Genomic DNA, 23,776 nt, shown 5'->3' on the forward strand with positions numbered 1-23,776 from the left:
GAACGAGCTCTCTTCATCGAACTAGAGAATTTCCCAAAGATGACAAAAAAAGATCCACAAAAGCTACACGAACGTGGAGACTTGTTGCTGGAACTTGAGGCAGCAAAGCTAGACAACTACCTACCTGGAATATCATACTTGGACACCTCCAGGGGGGTTCATCGCAGAGAAGTTGCCTTATAATCTCCAGGAAGGTGGATGTCATTCGGGTGCAAATACAAGTGTAACCACAATGTCAACATTCCTCCTTTCTCTTCGTTTGTTGAATTTGTACACATAGTAGCTAAGGTATCTCTGAGAGCTCAGAGATACCAACTCCTGATGCAGCTCACTATCACAGTCACCGGAGGAAGATTGTGGATGAGATACCACCTCTTGATCCTCAAGCAGACATACTTCTGTTGCTCGGCAGAGACATCCAGAGAGTACATACAAGCTGCAAACAAATCAATGGGCCTCACAATGCCCCATTTGCCCAGAAGTTGGACCTTGAATGAGAGGTCTCTCTAAGGGGGGCTCACAAGCCATCTGAGGTGAGCACTCTCAAGACTACAATCTTAGAGAATGGTCATCCAAGCTATCTTCATCCCTGCAGCAGTCAAATGCAAGTCGAGGAAAGATGTGGTCACATCTGTATGTACCAAGCTTCTCCAGTGATTTCCTCAGACATTTCACTGTCTACGCCAGACGAGAACCTGGGTCAGTTCATCTTCCAACACACTTCCAGCGATCACAAACTCGCCCTCTCCGTGGATGACAAGAGGTTCCTCCACATCATGGACAGTGAGGTCCCTCAAGACAGCTCCAACAGCTGAGTTGCACCGTTGCCCTTTAAGACACCCAGGCAAAGGCTACCAAACAACAGAGACTGTGCTTACAATAATTTCATTTCACTCCGTCTGACCCTAGAGAAGCATCCCCAGATGAAGGCACACTTCCTGAAATTCATGGAGATGTTCAACAATGGACGGCTCCTCCATTAGAGTCGTGGTATCTCCCTTCCAATTGGAGTCTACCATCCGAAGAAGCTGGGGAAGATCCATGTTGTCTTCGACTCCAGTGTAGCGTATCGGGGAGTCTCACTCAATGATGTGCTCCTCAGAGGCCCTGACATGAACAACACCCTCAGAGGGGTGCTCGTGAGGTTCAGAAAGGAGCCTGTGAGCATCACTACTGATATCCAGCACATGTTTCATGGTGAAAGGAGACCACAGACTTTCTTCGGTTCCTGTGGTATCGCAACAACAACCTTAACAGTGATATTGTGGACTATGGAATGCATGTCTACGTCTTTGGGAATAGCCCTTCCCCACCTGTCGCCATCTACGGTCCAAGGAGAGCAGCCAGGGAAGAAGAAGACGACTTTGGCAGCAATGTGAGAAGGTTCATGTTGATGATGCATTGAAGTCTTTTCCCACTGAAAAAGAGGCCTCTAACAGACAAGGAGTCGTAGATGCCTTCAGCAGTGACGAGCGTCTCAAATGAGGCAAGGTGTTTGGGGTTGGCAGAGAAATATGTGCTGTTCCACATTTATGTTTTTCTTAGACTATTTAGAAAATCCTGTTTATGTGACAGGATGCTGAATGGAGAGTCTGCAGGCTTTGAAATGATGCACATGTTTTCAGACTGCAGACTGTTTTTTTTTTTTGCAGACTGCTGGTAAACTACAGACAGAACTGACCCAAACTGCAGTTCACTAAAATGAAATAATAAATGTCATTTCTAACATCCTTTATGTGGTCAGAGCTGAGGACATCACTCTTATTCCCCTCTAACACACAGTCCCGGATAACAGAAGCAGTCTGATCAGACTGATATAATTATGACACTGAATGTATGTACAGTACATCTTTACTAATTGCCTTCAAAAAGCTGTTTGTTTGTGGTGATATGTGATGACAACTTTCACCTTTTCTTTCACACAAAGACATACTGTAATATATCTACCTGGAACGTTAACACAGGTCTGAAAAACATTTCACCACACATCCAATTGACTTCTTCAGTCTTGATGTGTTCTCATGTCTTCAGTTCAGAACACAGGAAGCCAATTGTATAATAGTGACAATAATAATAATACATTTTATTTATATTGATCTTTTCATTAAAAGGATAATATAAAAAATGTAAAAAAAATTGAAAATATCAAATTAAAAAGAAAATATCAAAATATAAATATCAAATAAATTGTTGAAAATATTAAAATAAAGCAGGCTGTTTTACTTTTTGTCATGTAACCGAGACATAACTAGAACATATGTGAAACGTTTTCAGACCTATGCCAACAACTCAGTTGTGAAATCTTAGCACCGGAATGACTGAGATGAATTTTAACGCATACATATTTAACTTTTCTTCTTTCTCCAACCCGGCAGGCGGAGGCAGTGTGGTTGCCGGTTCTGATCCAGGGCGCCATGCAGAACCAGCCCCCCCACCCCGCCTTCATGGCTTCCTTTATCCTAGAGATCGACCAGTTCATCCTCACCCCGCTCACCACCGCCACCCTGGATGCAAAGGATCAGGAGACCCCACAGGAGAAGCTTGTCTTCAATGTGACGGTCCCCCCAGCTGAGGGCTACATCACCCACCTAGATGACCACACCAAGCCCACCCACTCCTTCACCTGGTCGGACCTCCATGAGATGAAGGTGGCCTTCCAGCCGCCCAACAGCAGCCACACACACAGGAGGAACTACGAGGTACTGGAGCTTACAGACTGGTCAAAACTGATTTTCTGAATTTGTACTCATGAACCTCACCCACCTGGTACGCCAAGCAGCTTCAAACACTTTCATGTTCCATTGACTTAGATTGAAATGCAGACAGGGAGCAGGAAAAGGGATCCACCTCCATCTGCAAAGAGTTTTGTTTCCTCATTGACCGGCAGATGTCATCAGACTTTGTTTGATATAAACACGTTTGACGTATTATGGTGCTCAATGTATCGGTGACCCCAGCATTGAGAATCAAACCAGGTGGAAGCCGTCATTCTCACGATCCCGCACCATCCGGTGTTTTACAGTTTTAATTTGGCAGGTTACATAATGAACTCCGAAAGGGAAGCTGTATGGTTTGCTGTGTCCTGTGGAAACAGGAGCAGATACGATACAGATCTTTTATCCTAATATTGGACGGTTATTTTGTTTATATTTTAAACATTAGCAGCTATATAGCTAGCTGGTTAGCTTTTAGCCTCCCGCCTATGGTATCACATCCATATTTGTCGTGAGGATCTGAGTTATTTCGTTTGCATAAATGGTAATGCGACCACATCATAAAGTCCAGACGTTGGCAGTGCTTTAGTGATCCTTTGCTTATTTATTGCTCACCACAGAGTCCATTCATAAACAGGCAAAATTGAAACAATAATTGTTTGTATTGTTTGGACTTGGAAATGAGCCAAAGGAGCCACTATACGCTTCTTTAGGGCTGGCTACGAATATCTTGTTTGGCAGCTTAATCTTCTTCTTTTGGCTTATTCCCTGTTTCTCAAGGGTCGACACAGCGGATTTTATAGTTTCCATCGTTACTCTGTAAGGGCACAGCACCAATGGCAGCCGTTTTTAACCTGGGCCTCAACTGTTCCCGTATGGAGCCTCGACCAATCCGATATGGTCTTGTCAAGCCACATAATGATTTGGCAAATTTTTACGTCGGATGCCCTTCCTCGCACAACCACTAAACCCTGTGGACGGGGGCACAGGTAAGGCGCTGGATGCCATCCCAGTATTCATGGACTTGCGCCCATGCCTGTTGCCAGCAGCAGCTTGATGTTTTGTCATGATTCAGCAATGCCTTGTTGCGAATTTTTATATACAGTATTTTGACTAACTATCCTGCTGCGCAGCATCTTAATCATCCTCCTGATAAACCGAGTTGAAAGTGACATATATGCCAGTATCCTGGCAAATTCCACTCCCCGTCAGCATTCCACTCTCTTACGCATGAACGGCCATTAAATTTCACCGCTGCTGTCGTCTGTAATAGTCTTGTTTTCTTCATTTCAGTACTCTTCTGTTCTCTCTTTCACTGGAATAAAATCTGATTTCTTCAGAAAATATTTTATTTCAATGAATGTCCAATGGATATTGGGTATTGTCTGTAACAGGCTCGTTAGCAATATTTTCACAAGAGAACCTGGTTTCTTTTTGAGTCCACCTACAATTGCGACAACTTATGAGGTGACATTTTAATATGGAGCCATAATAATAATGATAATACATTTTATTTGTGGGCGCCTTTCAGAGCACGCAAGGACACCTTACAGAATGCAGTAAAAAAAACATGCAGCACTGTATCAGACAGCATAAAATCAAAAGAAAGCAGTAAATAGAAAATAAAAAGTTAATACAACAGTTGAGTATAAAATCATCATCTACACAAAACTCAATGAAGCATGTATCTGACTGAATATGCCAGTTTGAAAAGGTGTGTTTTGAGATGGGATTTGAAGGTTGAAAGAGAGTCAATGTTAGGAATTTCTTGTGGGAGAGAGTTCCATAGGCAGGGGGCAGAATGACTTAAGGCTCTAGTCCCCAGGGTAGTCAAGTGGGCTGATGGTGTAGTGAGTTGGAGTGTGGGACGGCATGTGGATATGAAGGAATTCAGAAAGATAAGAAGGAGCTAGGTTATTAAGGGCCTTAAAGGTGAGAAGAAGGAGCTTAAAGTCAATACAGTATTCAACAGGGAGCCAGTGGAGTTGCTGAAGAACAGGAGTGATATGATCCATGGAAGGAGTTCTGGTAATGATACGGGCAGCTGGATTCTGGACCAATTGAAGTTTATGAAGACACTTGAGGGGAAGACCAAAGAGGATAGAATTTCAGTAATCAATACGGGTTGTAACCAGGGTGTGAGTGAGTATGGCTATGCTTTTAGGTGGAAGTGACAGCCGAAGAAAATTAATATTGCGTAGGTGGAAGTACGCAGACCGAGTAACATTGTTGATGTGAGCTTCAAAAAAATGTGCTGTCCAGGATGACACCCAGACTCTTAACCTGAGGCGATGGAGGAACTACAGAATTGTTAATAGTAGATTTAGTGCCTATTAGGAGGACCTCAGTTTTATCACTATTAAGTTTGAGGAAGTGGTATGAAACCAGGATTTAATTTCTAGTAAGGAGTCAGAAAGGGAAGTGGGCGGAAGAGTGGAGGTAGGCTTGGTGGATAGATAAAGCTGGGTGTCATCTGCGTAGCAGTGAAATTGAATGCCAGATTTCTTGAAAATGTGGCCAAGAGGTAATAGGTAAATAATAAATAGGAAGAGTCCCAATACAGAGCCATGGGGAATACCGGTAGTAACAGGAAAGGACTGTGATCTCAAATTTTTAAGTTGGACAAACAGTGCAGCCAGAGAAATATGATCTAAACCAGTCAAGGGGGGGGGGGGGTGCCAGTTATTCCAATGGAAGCTAATCTTTCTAGGAGGATGTTATGTGAGATGATATCAAAGGCCACACTCGGATCAAGAAGGACAAGTATGGTTAAGAGCCCAGAGTCAGCTGCCATCAGCAGGTCATTAGTGATTTTCCCCAAAGCTGTCTCCGTACTGTGCTTGGAGCGAAAATCAGACTGGAATTGTTCAAACAGATTGTTGTTAGTCAAGTGAGCGTGTACCTGAGGTGCAACTGTTCTTTCCCGTGTTTTAGAAAGAAATGGTAAATTTGAGATTAGGCAAAAATTATTCAAATTGTTGGGGTCTGCACGAGGTTTCTTGAGTATTGGAGTGTTTGTAGCTGTTTTGAGAGATGAGGAAAGAAGACCAGATGTAAGGGAGGAATGTATGATATCAGTTATTAAAGAGGATAGAGAAGATAGACAGACTTTTACTAAATGAGTAAGAAGGGGGTCTAACTGACAGGTAGATAATTTGGATTTGTGAATAAGACCAGATATCTCAGCAACAGTTGGGAGTTTAAAGCTAGATAGTGAAGAAGAGAGGGGAACATAGAAGGGTGAATAAGATGAACTGTATGCAGTATTGTTTGACGAGGTCAATTGCTGATGAATATTTTCAATTTTGGCATTAAAAAAGGCCATGAAGGTGTTACATTGAGCAATTGAATACAAGTGAAGTGCAAGAGTGTCCGGTGGCTGTAAAATATTGTTTGCCATGGAAAACAGAGCTCCAGTGTTCCCTTCGCAGAGAACAGAACAGAACAGAGATCAGGATATTAAATATCCTGATCTCTGTTTGAAATTCTTAAAAGTATTTAAATCCAATGATTACAGTGACAAAATAAGAGGTAGGTTGGGAAAAAGTGTTTTTTACAAATGTATTCCACTTTATTCATGACCTTCCATTCATTTATCTCTGCTAGGTGGCGTTCCAAGCTATAGATGCTTCCTATGCCACCAGCCCGCCCATCATGGTCCACTTTTCCATAAGGGCGTCTGAAACAAGCGCACCCCGGGTCTCCTGGAACATGGGTATATGAAGTGATCACAACATCATGACTGACACAGTTATTTTTCAACACTTGTAAATACTGTATGTTAGCAAGGTCAAGCTCGCTTTAACATCTGGATGGATAAATAATATGATGGGCAGCATGGTGGCACAGTGGTTCGCACTGTTGTCTCACAGCAAGAAGGTCCTGGGTTCGATCCCCATGCCATCCCAGGTCCTTTCTGTGTGGAGTTTGCATGTTCTCCCTGTGTCTGCATGGGTTTCCTCCAGGTGCTCCGGTTTCCTCCCACCATCAAAAAAAAGAAAGAAAAAAACACATGCGTGTTAGGGTTAATACTCCTGTCTCTGCCCCTGACCAAGGCAATGGAAAGAAGAACTGGAGTTGGTCCCTGGGCGCTGCAGCTGCCCACTGCTCCTACACAATAGGATGGGTTAAATGCAGAGAACAAATTCATTATAAGAACACAATTCGTTTTCGTTTATTGTTTATTTGACAGGGACAACGCACAATTTTACAATTGCACCAGAGTTAGCTGGCAGCTAATTTGCATCTGCAGTCCGTGGGCAGGCAAAAAAACAACAATTAATACAGAAGTAAAAACGTAGCAATACATAAGAAAACTATTGGACATGCAGACAAAGAACAATCAAGACAACAGCTATAAAAATCAATCTGGCCTATTCAATGGCTAGAAATATAAATTACACACAGTCTACGGTCATGTTGCACTTGGGCTGGTTCCAGCCAGAACCCTAGGCTGCTCCTGACTAAGAAAAATATATTAACTATGAATAAAAAGTAAAACAAAAACCATGAGTGAAATCTAAAGTATGTGCAAAATATTAAAGCAATTCATTGTAAGACTACAATGTCAAATAAAGTGGCTTTCATTCATGTTTGACCTATACATTATTTCTCTCTCTGCAGGACTTAACCTTTTGGAGGGTCAGTCCCGACCGATCACATGGGAGGAGCTGCAGATTGTGGACAACGACAACCTGGAAGCAGTGTATCTGGTGGCAGTGGATGGACCTCTGCATGGACGCCTCACTGTCAGAGGTGAGAGGTAGCAGGGCGGGGGCAACTAGTGAATGAGCTCCTCCTCAAACCGTTTAGACTAAAGATAAACGTGAAATTAAAATTTACTTTTTTTACCCAGTTAGTTAATTTCCCCAGTCATATTATGAACCTCTTCAGCAATTTATGGCAAAAGAAAAAAATCCTGGAAATTTAATTTTTTATTTAGTTTACATCAAAATCATTCCAACTTCCAAAAAAGGCAAGTTTTTGCAATTGCGTCAGCCAGTCTGAGTGGGTGGGTGAGCAAAATTCCAACCAATAATATCATCAAATGTTTTGCACCATCCATTCAAATCACCGCATGGCTCAGGAGATAGAGCGAGTCATCTAGTAATCGGAACGTTCCTGGTTTGATCCCTAGCTCCTCCAGAGAGCGTGTTGAAGTGTTCTTGAGCAAGACACTGAACCCCTAACTGCTCCTGATGAGCACGTTTGTACCTTGCTTAGCAACCTGCGCCTTCAGTATATAAATGTGTGGGTGAATGTGAGGCATACATTGTAAAGCACATTGAGTGGTCTGTAGACTAGAAAAGTGCTATATAAATGCATACCATTTATCATTTACATCCCTTCCTACGTGTGGTCCCGCCCTAATATCTGTTTTACAATCATCCGCTCCCATGGTTTCTCGTACCGTTGCTATGCTGACGATCCCAGCCCTTCCCATCATTCCTGCCTGATGACCTCTTTCATCTCTGCATGGATGAAAGAACGCCACCTTCAGCTTAACCTATCTAAGACTGAGCTCCTTGTCGTCCCAGCCAGTCCATCGATACAACAGCAGATCAATATCCAGCTCGGATCAACCCAACTCATGCCCACAAAGTCTGCCAGAAACCTGGGTGTCATGATTGATGACCAATGTCTTTAAGCATGCTCAATAATCCAGGTAAGAAAATCAAAGAAGGCTGAATCAGTTAATATGGATACGTTTATTGACAGATACGTTTCATCACTTATCTAAGTGACCTCTTCAGTCTCAACTGACTGCAGGTGTCCCACCCTTTAAACAACACAGCTACATAGCAACCAAAACCAATGACCAGTTTCATATGCAAATATGAGCATGGCCATTAACTACAATTTCAATGGCCATGTGTACTATTCACAGAGGATTTAGGAATGTTTGCAATCACAGCATTGTAAGATGGTGACAGATGTACTCTTAACCCCCCCCCCCCACCCCCCGGTTTAGGAATGGTCATTCCCTCTTCACATAGATGGCCTCTTTGACTCCCGTTCAAACCAGCGTTCCAACCTATCAAGGATGTGCACAAGGATGTGACCATTAACTACAGTTTCAATGGCCATGTGTACTATTCACAGAGGATTTGGGAATTTTGCAATCACAGCATTGTAAGATGGTGACAGATGTACTCTTAGGGCCCTGACGCACCTGGTCGACGGTGGGCTGTCGGCCAATGTCAGGCCGTCAGTGAGCATCTGTGACCCTAGTTTTTGTGGTGTGTCCCACACCGTCGGCACTAGTCGGACCCCTGTCGGCAGCTTTTCGGCCGATTCAGCATGTTGAATGGGCGGAGCCCGTTGGTGAGAGAGATCACTGATTGGCTTTTCAGCTTAGTGAATCAGTGCAGAACGTACATGCTAGTTGGCCGTCGGCTGTAGTGTTTGCGGTGTGTTCAAGTGCTACTTTTTAGCCCAGGCAACAGGCGACATGAGGCGACGCAGCAGTCGGCCTTCGTCGCCCCTAGCCAGTTTGGTATATATGTCTGAGCCCTTCGGCCTAAGAGTACATCTGAAGACAAAGGCAGATGCACTGTTGTGTTTAACCAGAAAGACTATCATGATTAAGTTATGACGTTACTCAGCGACATGAATACTCATGAGCCCCCGAGACAAGATCCAGGCAGTGGTCACAAGAAAAAGTTGACAGATTGTCTGAAGCTGCTAGAACAGAACAGGACAATGCTATTGACAGAATTTGTACCACAGATTATACCCAGGGGGGCGCTACATCTTGTGTGTATGGTTTACCTAAGATACTGAACACTGCGGTGGATAAGTTCGTTGAGCTCCCCTCTTCTACACCGGACCGGACTGGAATGCAATGCTGAACAGCAAGCAGGCCCTCCTATCACATTAGCAAGGTGTAAATAAAATGAATATGCACGACTGCATATTTGGAGTGAGCCTGAAGAGATAATATTCAGGATAAGTAAATGCTCCTTATGAGATCTGACGTGGAGTAGACGTGATGCGGTTAACGGCTTGATTGACTGTTTGATAGCAATAGCTGCACTTAAACACATGCCTTCATGTTCTGATGGTAGGCATGAGCAGGAAAAAACAAACCTGTTAACCAATCCGCTCTTATTTTCTCATAAAGTATTAAACATCTGTATCTGTTTTCAATAACACATGCATAAAACGAAGCTGAGATTTATCAGATGTGTATTTCTTTGAAATGGCTGGTTTAGCTATTCAAGATGACATGAGGTGAAAGGGGAATGGCAGGAAAATGGTCAGCAACATTCATTTATGCACAAATTCGCTCTTCTATAGATCAGGCCGGTCATGAACTTCGTTGCAGTGGTTTGTCATTTTTAAAAAGTGGGTCTGTAGAAACTACGTTTCTGAACACTGATGTAGCCCACAAGACTCGCACACACTGACCTATTGTCTTCTACTGTTCAGAGGTGTTCAAGTTGTGATGTGAATTTCTGCTTTTAGGAGGTAAGATGAGATGTGAGGCCATCTGGTGTGGAAACTAAAGTTGAACAGTCAAATAAGTTGAGAGAGGGGGGGGGGATCAGAATCCCTCTTTTATCTCCCCCATTCCTCCCTGCCGTAATTCCATGCTGGTATTCCTGCTCACGCCCTCTGAGATTCCCACAGAGGACTTGGCCTTTTCTGCCCTTTTAATTCCATGTGTTTCCCGTCCGCCGGGGACGGTGGTGTGACTGGGGAAGCATATGTCTAGTGGCCCTGCATGTGTTTCCTAATCAGGTGTAAAATGGGCCACGGCCGCTTCGCCAGGGGCCTCTCCGTGCACGCCTGTCCCTTCCACGCCAGTGCACGGGGACACGGTCCTTTGTTCTGCACAGTGCCTGAGCAGAACAGATTGGAGAGACTTCTGCCATTTCATGCTGTCATGCACAGGGACCAGATGCTCTCCTCCAAAACATCTTTTCTTTTTCTACCTGTTTGGAGAAGAAGGAGAGATCAGGAGGACAGTTGGAGTGCAGATAGATATGCAGAATGAAAGACGGAGAGGGAGCTAACCTTTCAGAGAGAGAGACAGTGGGAGACAAAGTGGGAAAGGGAAGACAAAAGTGAGACAGCACGATGAAGTGAAAAGGCAGATAGGATGTGAAATTTAAAGCAGTTCTTTATTTCACAAGAAACAAACTTCGACAGTGACATCTTTTTACAACTAATGTTGAGCTTCTCCAATGTTTAAACCCGTGCTTTGGCCACATGCACATCTTTACATCATGCCAATAAAGCTGTTTGAATTTGAGAGACTGAGAGAGACAGAGAGACAGACAGAGACAGATAGAGAGACAAGAGACAGAGGGACCGAGACAGAGAGAAAGACAGAGACAGTTAGAGAGACAGAGACAGAGAGACCGAGACAGAGAGAAAGACAGATAGAGACACGAGACAGAGAGAGACGGAGAGAGAGACAGAGAATTTTTGAATTTTAAAGAAAGGTCTTTAATGAACAGGAAAACAAAACGTAACAATGGCACATCTTTTGACAATATTAACAAAGTCACTCCTTTACATTAATACATGAAAAAAAAAGAGTTAATCTTCCATCACAGAACCCCAGGTCAATTCAGAGGAAGAGAGAGAGAGAACTGAATTGTAAAGCAAGTCTTTATTGAACCAGAAAATGTAACAAAAACAGACTTGAAATCTTTCTCAACATAAACAATACGTGTCTGTGTACAAACACTCAGCCAGCATCTTGTAACAAGCCCAGAGAACAAGCAACCACCACCAACACCTCACACCACCACCAGGCAGGACCCCTACCCTGCTCTGCACAACACCCTGCTCTCCCTCTATGGAGGAACACAGCAGCCCTTTATAAGGGGTGAGAGAGACAGAGACAGAGAGAGACAGAGAGAGAGACAGAGAGACAGAGAGATGGCTGCAGTACACCAGAGTCATATAGCTTTCTGAGCGTGAGCTGCCTGACTGTTCTCGCTGCTCTGTTGTTTGCCTTTAAGACCTGAGGTCTCTTTTTAGCAGCATCTAGGGCGACCTCTATGTCTCATCAGGTCTTGATGGGGTAACCACTTACACGGGGGAATCCTGAGTGTTGATTTGGCTCTGGGTGTCTATAATAATGCCCACATATCGATAGTGAGGTATTTGGTAAGAGTTATCATGATATTTCATATATGTCTTCTTCCACTGTAACTTGATATTTCTCTGTCTCACAAAAGAGACTGATTGTATCTTTTCATTTCATGCGTTTTTTTTTCTGTCTCTTGTTGGAACATCCAGGGTCTCTTCTCATCTTCCTCTGGGATGAAAAGTAGAGACCCTGACTTCTTAAAACACATCGATAATGTCGACATAGTCATATTAACTGAAACCTGGTGTCGTGAAGACATAACCACCCACTGTCCCTCAGGTTACAAAGAAATAATTATTCCATCAAATAAACTTAACTCAGTACATCGTGGACGAGACTCTGGAGGTATTTTGATTTGGTACAGAGGATGTTTAACAAACCACATTTCAAAAATTAAAATTGGAACATCCCACTGCTGGCTAAAACTCAGCAATACAATTGGCATATCAAACAAAGATATCTATCTCTGTGCTCTATATTCTCCCCCAACTGAATCTCCATATTATGATGAGGATCTCCTGAGTAACCTCCATGAAGAGGTAAGCCTTTTCCAGGCCCAGGGAAATGTGCTGCTGTGCAGAGATTTTAACGCAAGAACAGGTTCAATAAGTGATACCATTGACCCTCAGGGTAACAGACATGTGTTTGGTCAACATTCCCTGTACCTCTCACCAAGCCTCATTAAAAGGAGCTCCCTTGACCGTACTGTGAACAAGGCTGGTAAGGAGCTAGTGCACCTCTGTCGTGCCTCTGGCCTGTACACGCTTAATGGTAGGATCAGAGGAGACTCTGGGAAGGTTCACATGTTGTTCAGGTCTTGGAGCTAGTGTAGTTGACTATGCAAGAACTGACATGGACCCCACCTCCTTCAACGCATTCACAGTCAGACAACAAACTCCTCTTTCGGACCATAACCAAATTATGATTTTCTTCAAAACTATTAACCTGACTCAAATGCCTATAGAGGAGCCCAGCAAGCTGTTCAAAATTAATAAGACCTACAGATGGGCTCCAGACAGTGCAGAAAAATTTATCAATATCCTGAATTCATCCAAATTACTTAATATGATTACTTACTTCATTAACAAACCGTTTGAAACTAATAAGGACAATACCAACCAAGCTGTCCATGAAATCAATTATATCTTTCAGACGGCAGCAAACATGGTCTTACCAAGGACCCACAACAGAAAAAAGAAACAATCTGAAAATGAAAAATGGTTTGACAACGACTGTAAAATATAAGAAAGGAACTGCGTAAATTGTCAAACCTGAAACACTACCAACCTCAAGATATAGATATAAGAAAGAAATAATTAAAACAATATAATCACACATTAAGAATGAAAAAAACAAAGCCATGTGGATAGAACCCTACAGGAAATAGAAAATTCCCTGAATCAAAACCAATTCTGGGAAATGTGGAATAATTTGAGCTCTACAAAACCACTAGACCTGCCTATCCAAAATGGAGAAATTTGGAAAAATCATTTTGAACATATCTATTCAGAAATCCAACAAGAACACTCAAATTCCAATTACAATCTGATCACACAAAAATTACAGTTGCTCAAACGCACTATAAAATACAACCAAACCCACTGGATTTTCCAATAACACAAGAGGAATTGGCACAGAAGCTCAAATCCTTAAAACCCAATAAAGCTTGTGGCTTTGACAGCATCAGAAGCGAGATGCTTTAAAACAGCACACTTGAGCTGCAAAGGGCAGTACTCAAATTGTTCAACATTGTTCTAAGTTCGAGATATTTTCCTGACATCTGGAGCAAAGGGCTTATAACTCCTATTCATAAAAATGGAGACAAATTGGGTCCTAATAATTTCAGAGGCATTTGTGTGAGCAGTAGTCTGGGGAAGGTGTTTAATAACATTTTGAACAATCGAATTCTAACCCTCCTTAACAAACACCATGTCCTGAGCAAAGGTCAAATTGGCCTCCTCCCAGATCACCGGACTACGGACCATATTTACACCCTACACACCCTCATAAATGAAAATGTGAATCAAACCAAAAAGGGAAAAATATTTGCTTGTTTTATTGACTTCAAAAAAGCTTTCGACTCTATTTGGCATGAAGGACTATACTATACACTTTTAAAAAAGTGGTGTAGGAGGTAAAGTGTATGACATAATAAAGTCAGTGTATTCGGACAACAAATGTGCAGTTAAGATTGGAGACAAACACACTGAGTTCTTCGCTCAGAATAGAGGGGTGAGACAGGGCTGTGGACTTAGCCCAACACTGTTTAATATATATATTAATGAACTGGCGGTGCAGCTGGAACATTCTGCAGCTCCAGGTCTCCCCCTTGTATGACATGGAAGTAACATTTTTGTTTAATGCAGATGATCTAGTTTTGTTGTCACCAACCGCAGCTGGGCTGCAACAACTACTAGACCTTCTTGAGGACTATTGCCAGCCACTGGGCCCTGGCAATAAATCCAAAAAAGACAAAAGTAATGAACTTCCAGAAGAAGCACAGATGTCAGGAAAATAGATACCAGTTGACTCTAGGTAGCATCACCTTCGAGCATACGATGCAGTATACTTACCTTGGTCTAATTATTACAGCATCGGGGAGTCTCAGTAGGGCAGTGAATAACCTAAAACAAAAATTTCGCAGAGCTCTATATGCAATTAAAAATAAATTCTTTAACATTGATATACCAATCTCCATCTGGTGCAAACTGTTTGATAGTGTAATTCTGCCCAATGCACTATATGGAAGTGAGGTATGGGGTCCACTCAGTCTTTCCAGCTACACTAGATGGGACAAGCATCCAGCAGAAACCCTACATGCTGAATTCTGTAGAATGATACTGAAAATACAAAGGAAAACACCAAACGACGCATGTAGGGCAGAATTAGGCTGGTTTCCATTATTGATAAATGTACAAAAAATATCTCTAAATTTCTGGATGCACTTAAATACAAGCCCAACAAATACATTGCACTTTAAAGCTCTGAAAACCCAAGAACTGAACCCCGAAAAGAGTCCCTTGAAGCAGCTGGTTCTGAGACTCACTAACCCTTTAACATAAACTAAGACCAACCAACCTCAGGCCAGCACTGCATCCCAAACAAACGTTACGATAAATCAGCTATAAAACAAACCAACACGAGGATAAATCAGCTATAAAACAAACCAACATGAGGATAAATCAGACTATAAAACAAACCAACATGAGGATAAATCAGCTATAAAACAAACCAACATGAGGATAAATCAGACTATAAAACAAACAAACATGAGGATAAATCAGCTATAAAGCAAACCAACATGAGCATAAATCAGACTATAAAACAAACCAACATGAGGATAAATCAGCTATAAAACAAACCAACATGAGGATAAATCAGACTATAAAACAAACCAACATGAGGATAAATCAGACTATAAAACAAACAAACATGAGGATAAATCAGCTATAAAACAAACAAACATGAGGATAAATCAGCTATAAAACAAACAAACATGAGGGTAAATAAGCTATAAAACAAACCAACATGAGGATAAATCAGACTATAAAACAAACCGACATGAGGATAAATCAGCTATAAAACAAACCAACATGAGGATAAATCAGACTATAAAACAAACCTACATGAGGATAAATCAGACTATAAAACAAACCAACATGAGGATAAATCAGCTATAAAACAAACCAACATGAGGATAAATCAGCTATAAAACAAACAAACATGAGGATAAATCAGACTATAAAACAAACAAACATGAGGATAAATCAGCTATAAAACAAACCAACATGAGGATAAATCAGACTATAAAACAAACTAACATGAGGATAAATCAGCTATAAAACAAACCAACATGAGGATAAATCAGCTATAAAACAAACCAACATGAGGATAAATCAGCTATAAAACAAACAAACATGAGGATAAATCAGCTATAAAACAAACCGACATGAGGATAAATCAGACTATAAAACAAACCAACATGAGGATAAATCAGCTATAAAACAAACAAACATGAGGATAAATCAGCTATAAAACAAACCAACATGAGGATAAATCAGCTATAAAACAAACCAACATGAGGATAAATCAGCTATAAAACAAACAAACATGAGGATAAATCAGACTATAAAACAAACCAACATGAGGATAAATCAGCTATAAAACAAACCAACATGAGGATAAATCAGCTATAAAACAAACAAACATGAGGATAAATCAGCTATAAAACAAACCGACATGAGGATAAATCAGCTATAAAACAAACTAACATGAGGATAAATCAGCTATAAAACAAACCAACATGAGGATAAATCAGACTATAAAACAAACCAACATGAGGATAAATCAGACTATAAAACAAACCAACATGAGGATAAATCAGCTATAACACAAACCAACATGAGGATAAATCAGCTATAAAACAAACCAACATGAGGATAAATCAGCTATAAAACAAACCAACATGAGGATAAATCAGACTATAAAACAAACAAACATGAGGATAAATCAGCTATAAAACAAACCAACATGAGGATAAATCAGCTATAAAACAAACCAACATGAGGATAAATCAGACTATAAAACAAACCAACATGAGGATAAATCAGCTATAAAACAAACCAACATGAGGATAAATCAGCTATAAAACTAACCAACATGAGGATAAATCAGCTATAAAACAAACCAACATGAGGATAAATCAGCTATAAAACAAACAAACATGAGGATAAATCAGCTATAAAACAAACCAACATGAGGATAAATCAGCTATAAAACAAACCAACATGAGGATAAATCAGCTATAAAACAAACCAACATGAGGATAAATCAGCTATAAAACAAAAAAACATGAGGATAAATCAGACTATAAAACAAACCAACATGAGGATAAATCAGCTATAAAACAAACCAACATGAGGATAAATCAGCTATAAAACAAACAAACATGAGGATAAATCAGACTATAAAACAAACCAACATGAGGATAAATCAGCTATAAAACAAACAAACATGAGGATAAATCAGCTATAAAACAAACCGACATGAGGATAAATCAGCTATAAAACAAACTAACATGAGGATAAATCAGCTATAAAACAAACCAACATGAGGATAAATCAGCTATAAAACAAACCAACATGAGGATAAATCAGACTATAAAACAAACCAACATGAGGATAAATCAGCTATAACACAAACCAACATGAGGATAAATCAGCTATAAAACAAACCAACATGAGGATAAATCAGCTATAAAACAAACCAACATGAGGATAAATCAGACTATAAAACAAACCAACATGAGGATAAATCAGACTATAAAACAAACCAACATGAGGATAAATCAGCTATAAAACAAACCAACATGAGGATAAATCAGCTATAAAACTAACCAACATGAGGATAAATCAGCTATAAAACAAACCAACATGAGGATAAATCAGCTATAAAACAAACAAACATGAGGATAAATCAGCTATAAAACAAACCAACATGAGGATAAATCAGCTATAAAACAAACCAACATGAGGATAAATCAGCTATAAAACAAACCAACATGAGGATAAATCAGCTATAAAACAAAAAAACATGAGGATAAATCAGACTATAAAACAAACCAACATGAGGATAAATCAGCTATAAAACAAACCAACATGAGGATAAATCAGCTATAAAACAAACAAACATGAGGATAAATCAGACTATAAAACAAACCAACATGAGGATAAATCAGCTATAAAACAAACAAACATGAGGATAAATCAGCTATAAAACAAACCGACATGAGGATAAATCAGCTATAAAACAAACTAACATGAGGATAAATCAGCTATAAAACAAACCAACATGAGGATAAATCAGCTATAAAACAAACCAACATGAGGATAAATCAGACTATAAAACAAACCAACATGAGGATAAATCAGCTATAACACAAACCAACATGAGGATAAATCAGCTATAAAACAAACCAACATGAGGATAAATCAGCTATAAAACAAACCAACATGAGGATAAATCAGACTATAAAACAAAGAAACATGAGGATAAATCAGCTATAAAACAAACCAACATGAGGATAAATCAGCTATAAAACAAACCAACATGAGGATAAATCAGACTATAAAACAAACCAACATGAGGATAAATCAGCTATAAAACAAACCAACATGAGGATAAATCAGCTATAAAACAAACCAACATGAGGATAAATCAGCTATAAAACAAACCAACATGAGGATAAATCAGCTATAAAACAAACAAACATGAGGATAAATCAGCTATAAAACAAACCAACATGAGGATAAATCAGCTATAAAACAAACCAACATGAGGATAAATCAGACTATAAAACAAACAAACATGAGGATAAATCGGCTATAAAACAAACCAACATGAGGATAAATCAGACTATAAAACAAACTAACATGAGGATAAATCAGCTATAAAACAAACCAACATGAGGATAAATCAGCTATAAAACAAACCAACATGAGGATAAATCAGACTTTAAAACAAACCAACATGAGGATAAATCAGCTATAAAACAAACCAACATGAGGATAAATCAGCTATAAAACAAACCAACATGAGGATAAATCAGACTATAAAACAAACAAACATGAGGATAAATCAGCTATAAAACAAACCAACATGAGGATAAATCAGCTATAAAACAAACAAACATGAGGATAAATCAGCTATAAAACAAACCAACATGAGGATAAATCAGCTATAAAACAAAAAAACATGAGGATAAATCAGACTATAAAACAAACCAACATGAGGATAAATCAGCTATAAAACAAACCAACATGAGGATAAATCAGCTATAAAACAAACCAACATGAGGATAAATCAGCTATAAAACAAACAAACATGAGGATAAATCAGCTATAAAACAAACCAACATGAGGATAAATCAGCTATAAAACAAAAAAACATGAGGATAAATCAGACTATAAAACAAACCAACATGAGGATAAATCAGCTATAAAACAAACCAACATGAGGATAAATCAGACTATAAAACAAACCAACATGAGGATAAATCAGCTATAAAACAAACCAACATGAGGATAAATCAGCTATAAAACAAACCAACATGAGGATAAATCAGTTATAAAACAAAGCAAGAACAATTATCTGAAACATTGGAACGCTGAAATCAAAACTCAAAACAAACTAGAAGTCTATCGGGCCCTAAAAACAAACTATGATCTGGAAGAACACCTCTTAACGGTCAGAGACAGGAAGCAGCGACAGACCCTCACCAAATACAGGCTCAGTGACCACAGTCTCGCCATTGAAAAGGGGAGACACAAAAAGACCTGGTTGCCAAAAGAGCATCGAACATGTGGTCAGTGCATGACAGATGAGGTGGAGACAGAGGGACACTTCCTCCTTAAATGTGACCCATGTGAAAAACAGCGCCGGGCTTTTGTCCAGGAGCTGGGACATGTGACTCCAGAGTAGCAGGACATGGAGGACGCAGGTAAGCTGCGGGGGGTCCTGGGAGGGGACCAGCGGCGAGCATTGCAGCAAGATTTATATTATCCTGCCACAACCTGAGAGACAGTGGGGGACTTCTCAGCTGTACTTCTGGGCTGTACTTCTGTGCTGTACTCCTCGGCTGTACTTCTGGGCTGTACTTCTCAGCTGTACTTCTGGGCTGTACTTCTGTGCTGTACTCCTCGGCTGTACTTCTGGGCTGTACTTCTCAGCTGTACTTCTGGGCTGTACTTCTCGGCTGTACTTCTGGGCTGTACTTCTGTGCTGTACTTCTGTGCTGTGCTTCTGGGCTGTACTTCTCAGCTGTACTTCTTGGCTGTACTTCTGGGCTGTACTTCTCAGCTGTACTCCTCGGCTGTACTTCTGGGCTGTACTTCTCAGCTGTACTTCTTGGCTGTACTTCTGTGCTAAAGGATTAACAGGCGGCAGTTTTATCAGCCGGGGTTTGAACACGCACGTCAGCAAACTCCACGGTCAGGACCTGGTTCTCCTGTTTCTACACGTCGTGGATTTGTGGTCCACAACTCAGGTCCCGGTCCCTGTACCACAAAACTACATCAGTTTACTGTGGACTGGTTAACAAGCTGCGGCTGAGACCACCAACCAGTTACCCCCACCCCCACGTCAGTGTTGTACAGTTATACCAGTTACCCCCACCTCCACGTCAGTGTTGTACAGTTATACCAGTTACCCCCACCTCCACGTCAGTGTTGTACAGTTATACCAGTTACCCCCACCTCCACGTCAGTGTTGTACAGTTATACCAGTTACCCCCACCCCCACGTCAGTGTTGTACAGTTATACCAGTTACCCCCACCTCCACGTCAGTGTTGTACAGTTATACCGGTTACCCCCACCTCCACGTCAGTGTTGTACAGTTATACCAGTTACCCCCACCTCCACGTCAGTGTTGTACAGTTATACCGGTTACCCCCACCCCCACGTCAGTGTTGTACAGTTATACCGGTTACCCCCACCCCCACGTCAGTGTTGTACAGTTATACCAGTTACCCCCACCCCCACGTCAGTGTTGTACAGTTATACCGGTTACCCCCACCCCCACGTCAGTGTTGTACAGTTATACCGGTTACCCCCACCCCCACGTCAGTGTTGTACAGTTATACCAGTTACCCCCACCTCCACGTCAGTGTTGTACAGTTATACCGGTTACCCCCACCTCCACGTCAGTGTTGTACAGTTATACCGGTTACCCCCACCTCCACGTCAGTGTTGTACAGTTATACCGGTTACCCCCACCTCCACGTCAGTGTTGTACAGTTATACCGGTTACCCCCACCCCCACGTCAGTGTTGTACAGTTATACCGGTTACCCCCACCCCCACGTCAGTGTTGTACAGTTATACCGGTTACCCCCACCCCCACGTCAGTGTTGTACAGTTATACCGGTTACCCCCACCTCCACGTCAGTGTTGTACAGTTATACCGGTTACCCCCACCCCCACGTCAGTGTTGTACAGTTATACCAGTTACCCCCACCTCCACGTCAGTGTTGTACAGTTATACCGGTTACCCCCACCTCCACGTCAGTGTTGTACAGTTATACCGGTTACCCCCACCTCCACGTCAGTGTTGTACAGTTATACCAGTTACCCCCACCTCCACGTCAGTGTTGTACAGTTATACCGGTTACCCCCACCCCCACGTCAGTGTTGTACAGTTATACCGGTTACCCCCACCCCCACGTCAGTGTTGTACAGTTATACCAGTTACCCCCACCTCCACGTCAGTGTTGTACAGTTATACCGGTTACCCCCACCCCCACGTCAGTGTTGTACAGTTATACCGGTTACCCCCACCTCCACGTCAGTGTTGTACAGTTATACCAGTTACCCCCACCCCCACGTCAGTGTTGTACAGTTATACTACCTCTGAACACATAGCTCATTACCATCTCCAGTCAGCACTATGTGATGTCAGTAATCTATCATATACAGAGTAATGTATGTGGTGTCAGTAATCTGTCATATAGTACAAAGTAATATATATGATATCGGTAATCTATCATATACAGAGTAATATATGTGATATCAGTAATCTATCATATACAGAGTAATATATGTGATGTCGGTAATCTATCATATACAAAGTAATATATGTGATATCAGTAATCTATCATATACAGAGTAATATATGTGATATCAGTAATCTATCATATACAGAGTAATATATGTGATATCAGTAATCTATCATATACAAAGTAATCTATGTGATATCAGTAATCTATCATATACAGAGTAATAGATGTGATGTCAGTAATCTATCATATACAAAGTAATATATGTGATATCAGTAATCTATCATATACAGAGTAATATATGTGATATCAGTAATCTATCATATACAAAGTAATAAATGTGATGTCAGTAATCTATCATATACAGAGTAGTATATGTGATGTCAGTAATCTATCATATACAGAGTAATCTATGTGATATCAATAATCTATCATATACAGAGTAATATACATGATATCAGTAATCTATCATATACAGAGTAATATATGTGATGTCAGTAATCTATCATATACAAAGAAACCCAAAGTGAACCATCACCTGTACTTTCATGTCCATATCCAGCTTCCCACCCGCAGACACGGCCAATTGTGTCTGTAGGGACGCCCAACCAAGCCGGAGGTAACACGGGGATTCGAACCGGTGATCCCCGTGTTGGTAGGCAACAGAATAGACTGCTATGCTATCTGGGCGCCCCAAGCCACTATGTTTTAACAGAGTGGTACCATGTAGGCCAACTGGCCCAGTCTGGGAGAGGGTTTTAAAATGGTTTTGATAGGACTGTGCAGTAGTTTGGTGTTGGATGAAACTTCCGTCCCACTGGGCGTTTGTCCACCTCTGTTAGCGGCAACACGTCCTCGTTTTAATTAGTCCGTGTGAAACATGTCTGTTTACCCAGCCCCCATCACCGACCAACAAAACCTGCCAACAGTTTGTGTGTGCATGTGCTGGGGCCCTGTAGGAGCCCGTTAGCGGGTGTGTGAGTCTGGTTCTGGTCCACACCTGTCTCTGAGGGGCACCTGACGGCGGAGGAGGGAATTGGTGACCCTTGAACCTGCGACTCGGGGACAGAGACGCTGGGGACAGGGACAGTCCAATGCCTTCAGCCAAATGGATGGATGCCTGTCCCTCCATTTTCTCTCTCTCTCTCTCTCTCTCTCTCTCTCTCTCTCTCTCTCTCTCTCTCTCTCTCTGTCCCTCTCTGTCTCTCGCACTGTTCTCCCAAGTTTTGAAACAACGTGTTCCCTTTTTTTTTTGGGCCTGTTGCCCAACGCCACCTTTGGGCCCAATTACCAAGTTGCTTCTGTTGGTTGGACTTGTCGCCGTGCTCCCCTGGTAAAGTTACTAATGAGGTTGGGCGTGTGACCGCTTGTCACTCAATCTGTCGGCTGACCTTGGCCTTCTGTCCCCCTGGCACGCCGCGGAGGCCCCATCCTGGCGCCGCAGCATGCTGGTCCTGGGAAGGACGCCATTTTACCCACTGGTGCTTTCAGCGACGCAAGAGAAAGCCAGCCAATGCCTGTGCCTTGAGGCGCTAAAAGAAACTTGTTATTCCGAAGTGACATTATGGGTTGAGTGAAAACACACCGTGTGTGTGTGAACGAGAAGCTGAACAAACTCACATGTCGCTGAAGAGTTTCACAACACAACACAACACACAGCAGCATCTTGTTGTAATAATCTCTAGTTCCCTTCATGGTCTCTGTCTGCAAGGCCTAAATCTGATTGGCCACCCCAACATTTCTGTGATGTCATTGGCTTCCGCCTCTCTGGGGGCAGTGTGTATGTATGTGCTGAGACACGGCCGTGCCGGCACCCTGTAGGTCTGGTGTGCCCCGCCTTGCCCGAAGAGGCTGGAAAACAAAGCTCCCCTTCCACAGAACACGTTAGCTGCATGGCAGGTTCAGGTAGTAGCCTACCTACCTGCCTGCCTGCCGGCCTGTCAGCCTGCCTACCTGCCGGCCTGCCGGCCTGTCAGCCTACCTACCTGCCTACCTGCCTGCCTGCCGGCCTGTCAGCCTGCCTACCTGCCGGCCTGCCGGCCTGTCAGCCTACCTACCTGCCTGCCTGCCGGCCTGTCAGCCTACCTACCTGCCTGCCTGTCAGCCTGCCTACCTGCCTGCCTGTCGGCCTGCCTACCTGCCGGCCTGCTTCCTGCCTGCCGGCCTGTCAGCCTGCTGGCCTGCCTGCCGGCCTGTCAGCCTGCCTACCTGCCTGCCTGCCGGCCTGTCGGCCTGCCTACCTGCCTGCCTGTCAGCCTGCCTGCCTGCCGGCCTGTCAGCCTGCCTACCTGCCTGCCTGCCGGCCTGTCGGCCTGCCTACCTGCCTGCCTGCTTCCTGCCTGCCGGCCTGTCAGCCTGCTGGCCTGCCTGCCGGCCTGTCAGCCTGCCTACCTGCCTGCCTGCCGG

The 23,776-nt window shown here is 42.3% G+C and overlaps 1 protein-coding gene across 1 annotated transcript in view; it reads left to right on the forward strand.

Annotated features, from left to right (window-relative positions):
• The window catches only part of frem1b (Fras1 related extracellular matrix 1b), a 133,846-nt gene that overhangs the window by 8,945 nt on the left and 101,125 nt on the right, over nt 1-23,776 (forward strand). The window contains exons 5-7 of the mRNA XM_056276936.1: nt 2,376-2,699; nt 6,321-6,429; nt 7,338-7,469. Of these exons, the coding sequence (XP_056132911.1) occupies nt 2,376-2,699; nt 6,321-6,429; nt 7,338-7,469 (565 nt within the window). The remainder of the gene's footprint in view (nt 1-2,375; nt 2,700-6,320; nt 6,430-7,337; nt 7,470-23,776) is intronic.

Source organism: Lampris incognitus, chromosome 3 (genome assembly GCF_029633865.1).
Source record: "Lampris incognitus isolate fLamInc1 chromosome 3, fLamInc1.hap2, whole genome shotgun sequence".
Lineage (NCBI taxonomy): Eukaryota > Metazoa > Chordata > Actinopteri > Lampriformes > Lampridae > Lampris > Lampris incognitus.